The sequence below is a fragment of the Monodon monoceros genome, unplaced genomic scaffold, assembly GCF_005190385.1.
Source record: "Monodon monoceros isolate NGI ecotype Baffin Bay Population unplaced genomic scaffold, NGI_Narwhal_1 Super_Scaffold_12, whole genome shotgun sequence".
NCBI lineage: Eukaryota > Metazoa > Chordata > Mammalia > Artiodactyla > Monodontidae > Monodon > Monodon monoceros.
The window spans coordinates 31,056,951-31,074,024 of NW_021703768.1; the positions used below are offsets into that span (position 1 = coordinate 31,056,951).

At 36.6% G+C, this 17,074-nt stretch overlaps 1 protein-coding gene across 1 annotated transcript in view; it reads right to left on the reverse strand.

Annotated features, from left to right (window-relative positions):
• Positions 1–230: 230 nt before the first annotated feature.
• The window catches only part of NUP155 (nucleoporin 155), a 62,389-nt gene continuing 45,545 nt past the window's right edge, over positions 231–17,074 (reverse strand). Inside the window, exons 23-35 of the mRNA XM_029218345.1 lie at positions 15,733–15,924; positions 14,906–15,044; positions 14,093–14,228; positions 12,466–12,619; positions 12,155–12,259; positions 11,329–11,483; positions 7,643–7,772; positions 6,383–6,496; positions 5,387–5,507; positions 4,827–4,937; positions 2,396–2,532; positions 1,068–1,174; positions 231–433 (exon numbers count right to left, since the gene is read on the reverse strand). Of these exons, the coding sequence (XP_029074178.1) occupies positions 295–433; positions 1,068–1,174; positions 2,396–2,532; positions 4,827–4,937; positions 5,387–5,507; positions 6,383–6,496; positions 7,643–7,772; positions 11,329–11,483; positions 12,155–12,259; positions 12,466–12,619; positions 14,093–14,228; positions 14,906–15,044; positions 15,733–15,924 (1,740 nt within the window). The 3' untranslated portion in view covers positions 231–294. The remainder of the gene's footprint in view (positions 434–1,067; positions 1,175–2,395; positions 2,533–4,826; positions 4,938–5,386; positions 5,508–6,382; positions 6,497–7,642; positions 7,773–11,328; positions 11,484–12,154; positions 12,260–12,465; positions 12,620–14,092; positions 14,229–14,905; positions 15,045–15,732; positions 15,925–17,074) is intronic.

A 17,074-nucleotide genomic window follows, 5' to 3' on the forward strand; every position in this document is an offset into this window, starting at 1 on the left:
CTTGAAAATGAATACTATAAATTCAAAATAAGAGTTTTTTATTTTTTTATCTTTGTGTTAAAATCATAATCTTATTTCATTTGTTTAACCTGATTATTAAAAAACAAAACAGTATTACGTAGTAAAAAAGAATTCACCTGCAAATGTACTGTCTGCTGATACCAGCCACTTATTAAAAACATGTTTCTACTAAAATTATTCTTAAATTCTTAGACTTATAGCACCTGAAATCTGGACCCAGCTGAGCTTTTATTTTACAGATCAAAACGCATGGATGAAAATACATTACAATAATTAATGAAGCCGTTCTAGTTTAGCCTGAAGAGATTTAAAATTCCCAGTGATGGTCTGTACTGTTACTGAGGAGCTCATAGACTGGAGCTCAACCAGATAACCACAAACGGCATCCAGGCAGAGATTTGTGAATCTTCTCCTGTAATGAAAAAGACACCTGATCAACTATCTACATACTTAGAAGCGTTTCCTCCTATAGGACTTCCCTTCAACTTCTGCTAACCTTACTTATTATAGTCCCACATGAGAGCAAGGATCATGTAATTAAGTAAATGGCAAATAAATGAAAATAGAGAAGGAAACTCAGGGGGTAGGTGGATTGCCACATCACCACCATTTCCCTTTTGAAGATTATTATAATGAGAAGGAGGCAGTAAGGGATGACTCCTTAAATTAATATTATTTATATTCATTTGGCCTTTTCAAACAAATATATCTTGAAATGGCCACTGATATCACAAATACATAATTGAACTTCCTAGGCCACTAATTCAAAGTGAAAGGAGTTTAGGAGTAATTCATTAATTTTATCCTGTCACCTTTAGAAAGACTTGAGGACAAGGGTTGAAAAATGGAAAAAACTCTAACCTTTCATAAATACTGACTGATATCATTCAAATAGTTATTGCAAACATGCACAAGAGCTTAAATCTCGCATACTTCTTTTAGTTTCCATATCGTGCCCCACTGTCTCCAAATTTGTTACCCAGGTATTTATTAGGTGCATTTAAAAGCCTTTGGTATATAATAAAGTATATCTAATTCATACTTACCTCTCACAATTTAAAACTTGGCTAGGATTTTCAACATATCTTGTCAATAGTACATGTATACAATCCAAAAGGTGCAGTGGCTTCTTCATTCTGTTCCAGAATGGATCCTATAAAGAAAAATACATCATGAGTTGTAAGGCAAATTGTCAACTGATTTTTTAATCATTTATGTTAGTTAAAATAGTCATCAATGTCCAAAGCAAAATTTACTGATATTAAAATAAGCATTTAATATTATGTGGTTACTAAATTATATATCTGATTATGGTTAATAATGAATAGCACTGAAAACTTAATTGTGATGTTATTTAGGAAGAATATTTGATGTATCGATCCACTGTGTAGAGCATACAAATTTCCTGCTTAGGAACCTGAAGTAAGAGAAGAAAATCCATCTCTTCCTATTGGCTGTGACACCATTTTTACTTTGAACTTATGCAGACTTAATCCGATAGTGTGAATAAGAGACTAAATCAGGAGTCAGAGAATCTTAATTCTAGTTCTGGCTTCATCATTACTAGCCATGTGACTTGAGCAGGTTATTTAACCTCTTTGCCCTTGTCAGATGTAGTAGAAGATGGGGATACTACTACTTGCTCATTTCCATCATGGGCTCATTATGAGTTTTAATGAGATATACAAGTGCCTTGTAAAGCACTGTATGAATGTTTTGACGATGGTACTATAATCATGACTAGTATTAAACGCAATCCAGTTCAACAGGTTTTGTTTGGTTTTTGATCTTAGGAGAAAAATTACAAAATACACAGCCCAATAAGGTTAAATATGGTGAGAAAGATCATTTTTAAAAAATTGAGGCATAACTGACATATAACATTATATTGGTTTCAGGTGTACAATACAGTGATTCACCGTTTGCATTCACTGCAAAATGATCACCATAGTAAGTCTAGTTACCACCCGTCACCATACATAGTTAAATTTTCTTTTCTTGTGGAAAGATCTTTAAGCACTGATATTTTAGATGAGGTTACAGTGAATAAACACACTGATATTTTGTTTCTTTGAAGTAAATGATAATTCTTCATGTATTTAGCCTGTTCCACTAAAAGTAAAGCATATATAATTATGTTTATTAATATTAAAAAAGATTTGATTTTTATCATGATATATAGCAAAGCAACTCTCATTACTGGTTTTAAAAAAGTCTGAAGCATAATTTGCTTAACCAATGAAGCAAATTTCTGATACAACTGTATTAGATGAGATACTTACAAACACACAAGCAAAATACTCCGCTCCTGTATCTAGAAAGTTAATTGATTTAAGTAAATAAATTATTTTATTTTATTTAATATTTTCCTTACCCGTGACTTGAACAAGTGATCATATACTTCCAGTAGTCTAGGTAATGGCACTCCAATTTCATTCATTGTCTGTATCACAAAACCCACATCCCAGTTCAAAGTACAAACTTGCTGCTCTAAGAACTGCACAATAAAATCTGGGGAGAGAAAAGGACCAGAAGTTGGGATTGTTAACTCTGTTTTTGCGCCCAGTGTTACTGAGATATAATTGAAATGTAACGCTGTCTAAGTTTAAGGTATAAATGTGATAATTTGATACACATACATATTGCAAAGTGTTTTCCACAATAAGGTTAGTTAACATGTCCTTCACCTCATATAATTACCATTTTTTGTTGTTGTAGAATTGTTAACTCTTGATACTAAAAATAGGCCTTACTCATAACTGAACAGTTTCTACAGGAAAATCTTTTAAAAAACAATTTAAAAATTTCTTTTAATAAAAAATAAGGCATATACCGAAATGTAGGCAAACCTATAGAGATAGAAAGTAAAACAGTGGTTGCTTAGGGCTGAAGGTGGATATAATTTCTTTTTTGGGGTGATGAAAATGGTCTAAATTTAATTGTGATGATGGTTGCACAACTCTGTAAATATGCTAAAACCATTCAATTACACACTTTAAAGCTATTAGAGAAAAAACTTATTATAGTGAATTTGGAAAACAGCAAAAGAACAAGAAGAAAATAGAGAGCATTCACAATTCCACTATTGGAGAGGACCCACTGATAATATTTAATATCTTGAAATACTATACCTTCAATTTAACAGCTTTTCAGAAAAGAAGCACTACTGCATCTAGATTTTAGAAATATTAAATGTAATATTCATAAGATTCATAAGTTATTTATTTTGATGATTGTAACTGTGGTCCCAGTCTCACTTTTTACTACCTGTTACATCATAAATAAGATTTTTTGTTTTAAATTGATTGATTGATTGTTGCGTTGGGTTTTCGTTGCTGCGCGTGGGCTTTCTCTAGTTGCGTCCAGCGGGGGCTACTACTCTTCGTTGTGGTGCGCGGGCTTCTCATAGCAGTGGCTTCTCTCGTTGTGGCTCACAGGCTCTAGTGCGCAGGCTCAGTAGTTGTGGCACACGGGCTTAGTTGCTCCACGGCATGTGGCATCTTCCTGGACCAGGGATCGAACCCATGTCCCGTGCATTGGCAGGCGGATTCTTAACCACTGTGCCACCAGGGAAGTCCCATAAATAAGATCTTAACAGTAACAATCAAATTCTTACTTATGGTACCTAAAATCTGAGACTGACCAACGTGAGTAACCATGGGCAAGAGGAGTCACTGAAAATAGTGCCACTGAACCTGCATCTCCCCTACAAGTTACCATACAGAGATTCTGGAAAGGTAATAAAAATTCTGAAGACTCAATTTGTTCTAGTTTGAAGCCCCCTGGAACCTGTTTGCCATTGAGAGAGTGATAGAAAAAGGAAGGCCTCTTCTACCCTAAATTTTATTGGGTTCAACAATTAAAAATCTTAAGTCAAAGCAGAAATACCCTCAAAAGGGATTGTGTACAATGTGGCCTTTTTGCTATTAAAATTGTCAGGTTTCACATACTCATAAGACATATATATACAGTTGCTCTTTATTTTCTCTTTATTTTCCTGATCAATGAAATGGCATGGCAGTTTTTTGTTGTTTTGGCATGGCAGTTTTTAATACTGTACTTACAAGAAATAAGGGTATGATTATAATAGTTTTATTTCTTACCATGTCCAGGAAATAAACCCTAAATCAGAGGTCTATAAACAAGTCTGGATCTTCATATTTTAAAAACAATTTGATGTTATGTTATAAGCGTTTTCATGTTTCTCAACATTTTTCAAAAACACAAAGTGCTTATTTAACATTCTACTGTATGAATATATTTATGTTGAGTCTATTGGTTTATAACCGAGGAAGACATTATAGGTTGGCAAATGGCTTATAACAGTCTCCTACATAACAAATAGTCAGTATATCTGGTTAAGAAAGGAGTTCACAAAAATTACATTTTTAACACAACTACTTGCTATTTTAAAGAAAAATATGCCCTCAATATAACAGGGGGCAGTTGAATCAATCACAGATCATCCATGCACAAAAACATCAGCTATTTTCCCCTTCTCTTCAAGTGTGTATAGGGTTACCAGTAACACAACCACTACGGACTGTTAGTCAGACTATCCCAAGATAGATATATCAACTTGGAAGGTCAAGCAAAGAGAGTTTCATACCCAACTATTCATCAACAAATTCTGCTATTCTTTGGAGGTGTTTCTTTCTGGAGAGGTAGAATGAAACTGCAGAGCTAATAAATAGCAACAACAAAATGATTTTGCCCTACAAACCATTATTTTTCCATGTCAATGAAGAAAACCGTCAAAACAAAAAGATAAAAGCCCCACAACCGTAGCTAAGGTTATGGCTTACCTAGAGGAAAGAAACGAGGTGTGCCGGCATACATCTTGCCAAGGAGCACAATCTTGAGACTAAGAGCATGCATCCTGTCTGGGGAGCTCAATGTCACGCTTTCATTCAGTTCTGTAAGAAAGAGACATGTCAGTAGAAACCCAAACTGTTTTCATTGTGAAAATTTTAAATTGACTATTTTATTCTGTTTCAAGGTACAAAATACTAGAACTTCTATGCACGTTAATATAATGAGCAGATTCTGTGTTTCTGTTACTGTCTGATATACTTTCCACTTACCAGGGCACTAGTTATGAGATTCCGAGCTAAGTGTCTCAGAATCCCTTATTAAGCAGTATAAACCACAAAAATGACACATCTTTTCTGAGGGTCCTCTCAAATATTTACTGGGATCATTCTCTACAGGATCGCCCTCCACCATATCAAGTACCCTCTACTTCCCTCTGTTTAGGTATATACAATTCTCATGAGCCCTAAATATATGACCGTTAACAGCTTGCATTCACTCTTCTAAGTCACTAAATAACGTACAGCTAATACACCTATAAATGAACACTTACCTTTCTCTATGATATCTTGCCAAAGTGTCTGCACCAGTATAGGGTCTGAATAACCAGCACAATGAATTATTGCAAGTTTACATTCTGCCAGTTTAAATGGGTCAGCAAATTCCCCATAAAGCTGTAGGAGAAAATGCCAACATCCAACCAGAGATCAGTATTCAGAAATTAACAGTGAAGAACTCCCTCAAAGTTAAAAGTAACCAAAGGTTTTATCTAAAGTTCCAAAAATATGATACAAAGATGTGATGACATGTAGGTGGTCGTAATGCCAGATTAAGAATGGTAAATGCGGGCTTCCCTGGTGGCACAGTGGTTGAGAGTCCGCCTGCCGATGCAGGGCACGCGGGTTTGTGACCCGGTCCGGGAAGATCCCACATGCCGCGGAGCGGCTGGGCCCGTGAGCCATGGCCGCTGAGCCTGCGCTCCGCAACGGGAGAGGCCACAACAGTGAGAGGCCCGTGTACCGCAAAAAAAAAAAAAAAAAAAAAGTAAATGCATGGAAAACACATTTAAACAGATTTAAATATGTGTGCCTTTTTTTTTCTTGGCTGAGAGCAAGATACTGCAATGACATTTCTTTTAGAATTAGTGTTGTCTAAACTAAGGTTTGAAAAATCACGGAAATACTGACAAATCTAACGGTGCTTCAGGGTACTTAGAGAAATGTCCATGAATAATTGAAAAAGAAACTGTTCAGAAGGGTACAGAGTGGGAGAGGCTTGGAGAGTTAAGCAAAGATAAATTACTTTTTCAAGATAAACAAGGCCATAAAATAGGTGGCAGGAGTTTTAACAAAGCCCCATGTGAGGCTGATAGATTCTTGATAGAAATTGGCCTGGAAAGAGAAACATAGCAAGAGTGAGATACCACAGTGGTGATGTGTCAGCTCAGTGATATGCTTCCAAAGATGGCTTATCTTAAACACAAAATAAAATGCAAAAGAAACAAGATAATAGGTGACTACTATAGGAATTTCACTTGCTTTTTTATTACCTTAGTTATGTCCATTAGCTCAGAGTCCAGCTGAGAAATTGCATCCTGTACAGAAGAATGATGGGAATATTGCCTTTGTAGTGTCTCTTGTATCTGAAGTTGGATCCTAGCAACCTAGTTTGGGTAGAAAAAAAATCAAATCTTAAGTTCTTCATGATAAATCACCAGGTACTTGAAGGAATGACTCCTAGTATCTGACTTTAAGTTTGTTAAAATAAAAATAATATATAAATAACAGCATAGTGACTGCAGTTAATCATACTGTGTTGCATATTTTGAAAGTTGCTAAAAGAGTAGGTCTTAAAGAGTCCTCATCACAAGAAAATAAATTTTTTTGTAATCATTTATGGTGACAGATGCTAACTAGACTTACTGTGGTGATCATTTTGCAATATATAGAAAAATTTAATCATTATGTTGTATACCTTAGCAACTGTTATATGTCAATTCTACCCAAATTTAAAGAAATGTATAAAGACTAGCAACGCTTCATTACAGTAGAAGATTACACAGGGACTGTGCTGTGACAGAGAGCCTTTGCTACTCACCAACACCTGTTTTGCCCATGATTATAGCCAGACAAAATGGCCAGCCTCTACTTCCCGGCCTCCTCTGCTAGGAGTATGGCTGTAAGACTATGTTCTCTTCAAAGGAATGTCAACAGAAGTACAGTATGCCACTTCAGGGTTGAGGTTTTTTTAAGAGTGAATGTGCTTCTTACATGCTCTTTTCACCCTTCCTCCCTTTGATCAAAGAAAAAGGTAAGGCCATTGGAATGGTAGAGCCAGAAAATAGAACTTGGGAACTGACATCGCCAAGTGGAAGAAAGCAACATGCCAATCAGGAACACCAACTCTGGATTTTGTGAATGAGAAATAAGCTTTTGTATGTGGACCATTATACATTTTTGTGTCTCTTAGTAAAGGCAGTTTAGCCCACTCTACACATCTACTTATTAGCCTCCAGAATAAACAGTGAATGTGACATAATCTGCTTGGTGTTAGAATAGTTAGAATAAATCTTTAGAAATGCCATAGAGAGAACTTTTAGATTACAGCAATGTCCTAGGACCCAAATGCTGTATCGTTAAAATCTTTTAAAAGATTTATATATAAATATGAAAAGAAAAAAAGAAGGCGTAAGAGATTAAAATTAATACTGACTGCTACAGACCTATTATCTACTAGGGGAAGAGAGGAAGTGGACTAACACGTGGCTACTAATCAATGTGGACAAGACTTAAGTGTCGTTAGCACTTACTTCCATTTTTTCTTCTAATTCATGAAGGAATTCACCATCTGCAGCTATTGATGAAATGGCAGTGGAACTTTTGGCACTAAGAATGGCACGAGCAATGTACTCTAGTCGCTGCTGAAGTGAAATTTCTGTGCTGGGGGGAAAATCCTTATTTTTATTCATGTGAATTCTTAAGGATCCAATATACATATATATCAGCTATGATGTACTATTTATGCCAAATTAACATAAAAGGCCATTTGAAACTTGAAAAATTAGAGGATTTCTAATAAAAGAGATCCACAACTTAAGTCAACACATAAATACTTATGTTTACATCCAAAAAGTAACTTCCTATTTTAAAACTTCAGTATATTAAAACTTGGATTATTCTAAAATTAAATTAAACTTTTTATTATTCCTCATATTCTTCACTTCTCTACCTTAATATGGCAAACACTACATTTCATTTTCCACACAGCAACTAGAGTGACCTCTTAAAAACAAAAATCAGATCACGTCACATGCTTTCTTAAGACCCTCCAATCTCCTTTACCTACTCCTCCAACCTCATCTCATTCCTCCCTTGTTCACCATTTCCAACCCTACTGGCTTTCTTTTTTGTACCCTAAACATGATAAACTTAAATCTGATGCAGTGCCTCTTCAGAGACCATCGCTTCTGTGCTTAAACCACGTCCTCCATTTCTTTAATAGCTGCCTCTTCCTGTCATTTGAGAATCAATTTTAATGACAATTTGTCTGAGGCCTTCTCTGACCAATCTTAACTAAAGCAGCTCCCCATTCCCCAAGGCACTTTCTACTGTAAAATCCTGTTTTTACTGTATTTATAGAATCTGAACTTGTCTGTCTATGGTCTTTGCCCACTAGAATGAGAGCTCCTTAGGAGCAGGGATGGTGTTGATCTTGTTCACTACTCCCTTCCTCAATGCCTTGAATTATCACTGGTACTCAAAATCTATTTGCTGGCTGATTGACGGACAGGTGTCAGAATGCCCTAAGCATGTATCCACCTCCATGATTACCATCTTCAGTCCTTTCTAATCCCCTAAGTCCATCAGACCTGGGTCTTTGACATTATAAAGCAACTTGGCATTAAAAACAAACATATTAACTCATTTAGTTGTTGGCAACCCCTCAGATCAACGAGTATGAAATGAAACTTTTGATATCCCCATGAATGCCAATCTGAATCAGGAAAAAACTGGCTTTCTTTTACTTTCAGAGAAGGTCTTACTTAAAAAACTGTCCTTCTACATAGCTATGGCTCCTATAAGTTTTCCCCTTCCAAAAAGAAACCAAAAGAAAGAAAGGATTAACTCCTTTCTCCTATCTTGCAAAGTACATGTGTGGATGACAGGTAATTAGCACTGACCATCTCTTAAGATCAAATATAAAGGACTCTGTACCTTTAGGAGCTTTGCTTCTAAAAGGCTTTCCTTTACCTCCCTTCTCATCTCTTAAAAAAAAACCCACTTGAAACAAACATTTTCAACATGGGTAATATTTCCCACATGCCGTGGAGCGGCTGGGCCCGTGAGCCATGGCTGCTGAGTCTGCGCATCCAGAGGTTGTGCTCCGCCACGGGAGAGGCCACAACAGTGAGAGGCCCGTGTACCGCAAAAAAAAAAAGTATAACACTATAGCCGCCAACTTACTTGGTGCAGCCTACATATGTAAAAAGAGTGTCATGAGGGCTTCCCTGGTGGCGCAGTGGTTAAGAATCCACCTGCCAATGCAGGGGACACGGATTCGAGCCCTGGTCCACGAAGATCCCACATGCCGCAGAGCAACTAAGCCCGTGCACCACAACTACTGAGCCTGTGCTCTAGAACCCGTGAGCCACTACTGAAACCTGTGTACATAGAGCCCGTGCTCCACAACAAGAGAAGCCACTAAAATGAGAAGCCCAGGCACCGCAACAAAGAGTATCCTCCCATTTGCCGCAACTAGAGAAAGCCCATGCACAGCAACAAAGACCCAACGCAGCCAAAAATAAATAAATAAATAATAAATTTAAAAAAAAAGTGTAGTGAGAAAGAGAGTAACATAATAGTCGGAAAAAGATTTTATTGTGGAAAGAGACGGTAAACTGCGAGCTGGTAAGACATATAGGGTCTCTCACATGAGGAGGAAATTAGGTTATGTGTTTGTGTGTGAAGTAGATATGGACAACGGGCACTGTTCTTAAAAGTTAGAGGATTTCTGAATATTTTATAACAAGAATATAGTAACTGTTATAACAAGGAACAAGGTCAGTAAATATTAATGAAAGGGCAATTAAAAGCCACTCTAGGGGGCTTCTGTGGTGGTGCAGTGGTTAAGAATCCACCTGCCAATGCAGGAGAAATGGGTTCGAGCCCTGGTCCAGGAAGATCCCACATGCCGTGGAGCAACTAAGCCCGAGCACCACAACTACTGAGCCTGCACTCTAGAGCCCGCGAGCCACAACTACTGAGCCTGTGTGTCACAACAACTGAAGCCCACGCGCCTAGAGCCCATGCTCCACAACAAGAGAAGCCACTGCAATGAGAAGCCCACACACCACAACAAAGAGTAGCCCCCGCTCGCCGCAACTAGAGAAAGCCTGTGTGCAGTAACAAAGACCCAACACAGCCAAAAAGAAAAAAAGAAACAAAAAAAAAAAAAAAAGAAAAACACCAAATGACTATTAAGACCAAAGATAGCAAGAAGACCAAAAATGCCTTGGGCCCACACATGCAATAATTACAACTGCATGAGCACACACACAAACAGATACACAAACTCTCACACTTGCTATTAGCCATATCTGGGTGATTTAAGTAGCCATTCTGATTAACTTGGTTTAATAACAACCTTGTCTCAAACACCTCCTTGTCCTAACTTAACCAATTTCCAGATTTTGGAAATAGCACTGCACTATTGTGGCAAAGAAAATTCCAAATGAAAAGAGGGTCAAATTAATGATCTGTCCAAAATTTTAAGTTGTCTTTTGATATGACAATCTAATTAGAAATTTCAATGCACTCTTTAACAGGATTCTTAACAATCCTCAATATATATGCTCCAAGACCTATTCAGTAATTTAAAGAGAGTAGAGGAAATTAGCCTGGAATTTGTTAAACGTTTAAAATTATAAAGACTTTGAGAAGTATTTATTGTCCTTTAGTTAAAAATAGTAATTAAGGGACTTCCCTGGTGACGCAGTGGTTAAGACTCCACGGTCCCAAGGCAGAGGGCCCGGGTTCAATCCCTGGTCAGGGAACTAGATCTCACATGCATGCCAGAACTAAAAGTTCGCATGCCACAACTAAGGAGCCAGTGAGCCGAAACTAAGGAGCCCACATGCCGCAACTAAGCAGCCCGCCTGCCTCAACTAAGACCCAGCGCAACCAAATAAATAAATATTAAAAAAGAATAGTAATTAATTGCTGTTAATAGGAAAGAATCTAAAGACATACTTTAAAGAAAAGGATTTACAAGACAGTTTGAATAGAGAGTCTATTTAGTAGGAGGTATTTGGTACCTGCTACACATTATTAAAAACAAAGAGAGAAAACTATAAACTTTAGATAAATCCAAGTAAAAGCGTAAAAGTTTTATATATGTATAACCTGAATAAGGTTTTATTTAATATCTGAAATCTGGATGTAACTAGATATAGCCCAGTTATCAATTATTTGTCACAGTGAGAATATTAGGCCATACCTATGCATGTCAGCCAATTTGGATAGGACACGAGCAGCATTGCTAAAACTTCTGTTCTTCTCATAATACCTCCAGAGTAAATCCATGTAACGAACTTTGTTTTGATCAACTTTGGCCATTCGGACTAGATGTGGCTCCAGAAATGGAGAAGCAATCTGGAAATTGTAAAGTTAATCAGAAACATTTTCTGACTACCCACTTGCTCTTCAGATAGTAAATATATCGTTTTACAGGTGTGCCTTGTTTTATGAATACATAAGCAATATTATAATCCAGTAACAGATAAGAGAGGGCAATTTTTCTCATTATAAATGATTGTTTTACCACAGTTATTCAAAGAATTGCTGTGATAGTTGCATTAGGTTGATAAAAACAATTTATTATAATCCAATTACAAATCTTTTAATAAACTTTGAGAACACAGCTATTGATTCCTAGATTCTGAGCTCAAAAGCATCTTTGCAATTATCAAATGCCATATATTCATTTTACAGAATGAGGAACACTATGACTTAGGGTAGTGAAAGGACATTTATTTGTGAAGTGGCTTAATGGCAGAGCTAAGACAAAGTGCAGGTCTCCTAACTTATAATCCATTGATTTTCATCCCACAATCCCAATCAGCTTCTAAATAACAAGAAAACTAGACCAACAGACTACCTTGCTCACTAGGAAAAGGTATTACGTTACTTGGCTTTTCACTAACACCTAACGGTTGGTACAGGGTGAAAAACTGAATTTCCTTATGACTATATGTGCTTAACCCACTGAGTTATGCTACTTAAAAATATAAATTAACAACAATGGTATAAAAAATATTTTTTACCTGTAGCAGTTTATCTGCAAGGTCAGCTTGTATTAGCCAATTATAAAGGGCAATACTAAAGAGTTCATCTTTGGATCTTTGAGACAATTTAAGCATTTGTTCAAACTAAAATAAAGAAAACAGTAAAAATTAGCACAGTTAAAGGCTCGACATGACTCCTTAGCCTTATAAGCTTCTGGTAAGAAATCAAGCATCCTTAAATGGTAAGTTCTAAGAGTTACTACCCTTTCCAAGATGGTTATGCCACCACCACCACACAGAACATCTAAACACAGTGTATTTTCAGAACGAAAATATGCTATGTCCCTTACATGATGGCCTGCTTCTTCATTACTCAGCATATTGGGATCAGACGACAACACTGGAGGTCCGGGTTTTTTGGGCACGCTGGGAGACTGAGGAGCAGCCTTACTTTGATTTACCAGTTCTTGAAGTGTATCTGTAATACACTTGTAACTGTTTAATCTGAAAAAGAATGAAAAAGGAGCAATTCCATGATTTAGTTATCAATTGGTTTATCTTATGTAATTGAAATATAAACTAAAGAGAATTTTGGAGAAAATACACACACACACACAATTTGGTATTAAAAATAACACAAATCATTAGTTATCTATTTTATACATAGTATCCATAGTTGAGAACCTACTGTGTAGCACAGTGAACTCTACTCAATGCTCTGTAGTGACCTAAATGGGAAGGAAATCCAAAAAAGAGGTGATATATGTATACGTATAGCTGATGCACTTTGCTGTACAGTAGAAAGTAACACAACACTGTAAAGCAACTATACTCCAATAAAATTAAAAATAAATAAATAAAAATAAAAACAGGGCTTCCCTGGTGGTGCAGTGGTTGAGAGTCCGCCTGCCGATGCAGGGGACACGGGTTCGTGCCCCGGTCCGGGAAGATCCCACATGCTGCAGAGCGGCTAGGCCCGTGAGCCATGGCCGCTGAGCCTTCGCGTCCAGAGCCTGTGCTCCGCAACAGGAGAGGCCACAGTGAGAGGCCCGCATACCGCAAAAAAAAATGAAAACAATACAAATCATATTCTCTTTCAATAGGTTTGAGAAGCACTTGTTTAAAAGGGTAAAGTCATAAAAATGAAACACATCTTTGGTTATGTATTTCCTTTATGGACATACTTTTTTTTAAAAAATATTGCTTATTTTACTGTTTTTTTTTTTTTTTTAAATAAATTTATTTATTTATTTTTGGCTGCACTGGGTCTTTGTTGCTGTGTACTGGCTTTCTCTGGTTGCAGCGAGCAGGGGCTACTCTTCGTTGTGGTGCGTGGGCCTCTCATGGTGGTGGCTTCTCTTGTGGCGGAGCACGGGCTCTAGGCGCACAGGCTTCAGTAGTCGTGGCACGCAGGCTCTAGAGCGTAGGCTCAGTAGTTGTGGCACACGGGCTTAGTTGCTCTGTGGCATGTGGGATCTTCCTGGACCAGGGCTCGAACTCGTATCCCCTGCATTGGCAGGTGGGTTCTTAACCACTGCGCCACCAGGGAAGCCCTGGACATAGTTTTTTTTCTAAACAGTCTCTAATAATCTGTGAACATTTAAAAATCATCCTTTAAAATACTAATTTTCATCCAGAACCAGACATTGGCAGTGGGGCAGGTGAGGCAGCAGTTTTGTTTCCAAAATCGTAATTGCATTTCAAATTGACATTAATACAATCTCAGGAAAACCAAAGAGGCAAGTTCAAAAACATTTAGGTCCTCAAGAATTCCCACCAGGCTATAATTTTATCCCTAGGCTAATAATTAGAATACTGATTCACACCTTTGATAAAACAAGACATTTTTAGGTGAAAGCGTAATTCAATTTTATGAGTTGTACTTGAAATATTATTTTCCTAATACCATCAATCAAACTTTACACAAAGAAAAGTCTATATCCATAAAGTTGCATCTGTTAAGGTGATAAAACTCACCTTTCTTGGAAAGCCTGAAGTCCCACGATGTCTTCTTCTGGTTCTCCATGTTTATAGAAATGAAGTCCAAGACCCTGAGGATCTTTTTTCTCTGCAGCAGTAAGAGAGAGCTCCACTACACCCTCATAAAAACGCACTAATAGGAAAGACAAAGGACAAAGAGTTAAGGCATATTATTAAGTGGATACATTTTCCTTAGATGGCTTATAAAAATACTGATCAAGGTTATTATGTTTACTACTATGAGGTTTCTACTGTATATCGGTCACCCAGGTGACAACATCATATAAAATATTTCTGATGAGTCTACCGAAGAACTAGGTTCCAACATGCCTTAAAGGCAGCTATTAAATGTATTTTCTTCATTGCAAAAAAATTTCATATTTAAAATAGCAAAAAGGAGGGTTGCAGTTCCTTGATGGAAAAAAAATCTTAGGATTCAAAGTAGTACCTGTACTAACAGTTACTACATTATGTTAGATTTGATTTAAAGTAATTTTAAAGTGAGCAGACAGGTAGTATTTTTAAAATTAGTCAAAAGAATCTAAAGCATCTGAAAAGTAAGTGTAACCCAGAAAGCAATCTAACACAGGTAGTAGTTTAACTGGAATAGGACTGAAACCCCAATGTTAAAAAGTTACACATTTCAAGACATAAAAAGAGCGTTATAGCTTTTGTAGAAGCTGGTGCAGTCATCAAATACTAAGACATAAGAAATGAATTCCCTATGTCATATCACTTGGGCTACTGAAAGCTGAAGGAAGATATCCCTCCGAGTTAAGCAGAAGGTATGAAGAACATTTTGTTTCTCGCCTTGTCTATACTGAGCACAAACACTGGACAGGTCCACTTGATTGCTGATTTTTTGATACTCCTTTAATGATTCCCTTAACATTCTTTCCTTTTCAATCTTATTTTGAACTTGTCGGGAACGCTGGAGAAGCTCATTTGCCTAGAAGTAGAGACAACAAGAACTTAAAAAGATACAAGCACATGGATGATGCTGTCAATACAAGTTTTGTTTAGTCTATGTTTAAATTTACATCCGGTTGATTATCATCAAAGATAAAAACAACTCTACAAACTTACTTCTTCTTAAAAAAAAAAAAAAACTTACTTCTTCTTAATTTTAAGCAGAAAAGTTTTTGACCAAAAAATCCTAGCTATTCTTAATTCCTCTCACAAATATGTAAGCAAGACAGCTTTTGACTGGTAAATCTCTTGCCTAGTCAATACATTATTGGTCAGCAGGCAGTCTGAGCAACACTGATTTTTAAAATTTTTTTCACCTGTAGGAAAGGATCAAAAAAAATTGCCCAATTAGCTCTAATTTATTACAAAGTTTTAGTGATTTTTTCTTAATTTTTAAGGAAAGGCATAGTTAACCATTTTTTAAATACCATCTAGAAATACTATCAAAGATTCTTTATGAAAAATTTATATACGGATTTTAAGAAATAATATATTCCAACGTCTTTCTTACACAGATGAGGATCCTGACGCCATGGAAGGTTAAAAGACCTACCCAAGGTCGTATGTCAAACAAAAGACAACAGTTCCTGATTACAGTTCTAGTGTGCTTTCATCATACCATGAAACATCCTGTAAGAAACACTGAAATGGGTAACAAAGCATCATACCTTAGAACAAACTGCATCATCAGTGCTATACAGAAGTGGGCAGATGTCCTGTAAGTGTAAACTAATGCCATCAACAGCAGCATTATCTCTGATGTAGCAGTTGATTAGAGAAGCAATTAATGCCCCAGTCAGTTCCTTGTCCCTGATTACCAGATCTTTAAAGGTGGTGATTTTCAACTGTTCTTGAAATTCCTAGGAGTATAAAAGAAAATCCTCTTCTGATCAAAAGTATAGGAATATTGTATTTCCACACAGAATGAAATTTCTTTAATAATTTAAAATATCAAAACATTAATAGACTATAATTCAAAAGATAAAATATACTAAACTATAAAAAATAATAAAATTTTACAGATTTTCATAGAATCATTGAGAATTGTAAAAGAACCCACAGTATGCCTATTCCAAATCTCTCACTTTACAAATGAGGAAAGCAAAACCCAGGTGGAGTCAAAATTCGAGACAGGCCTCCTGACTTTAGTTATAACCAGGAAAAAACAATCAATTAGCTACATTAAAAAATCTTGGGCTTACATTTATTTTTCCAAAATAACATTTGAATTCTATTATTCAAGGACTTCTAACATTGGAGTTTGATCTTATTTAAACAAATCTGCTTGCTAAAATGGAGTTCTAAAGTATTGAGGTGATTTATACTATAGTAACATTCTGTTTAGTGATCTGACTGCTATTTCTTTTTTCTAAATTTCAGCAAATATACAATCTATGTTCAAATGTTTTGTATTAATATTTAATTTGCATTCCTTGAGCATATAGGGAAGGAAAGCTTTGAAGGTGTATCACAAAAAAGATACCTAGGCTAAAAATTGACCTACATTATTCTTACCAGCCAATAAAACTAAAAATCATTATTCTACCTGGCATGGAAGAGGAAATAGCTTTCATAATTAAACATATTCACTTGAGTTTTTAAAAGAGGAAAAAAAAGTATGTGCTATTCTTTATCAAATAAATGGACCTGGGGATTCCCTGGTGGCACAGTGGTTAAGAATCCACCTGCCAATGCAGGGGGCATGGGTTCGAGCCCTGATCTGGGAAGATCCCACATGATGCAGAGCAACTAAGCCCATGCGCCACAACTGCTGACCCTGTGATCTAGAGCCCATGAGCCACAACTACTGAGCCCGTGTGCCACAACTACTGAAGCCCATGCACCTAAAGCCTGTGCTCCGCAATAAGAGAAGCCACCACAATGGGAAGCCCGCACACTGTGACAAAGAGTAGCTCCCACTTGCTGCAACTACAGAGAGCCCGTGCGCAGCAACGAAGACCCAATGCAGCCAAAAATAAAACAAATAAAATAAATAAAAAACAAACAAAC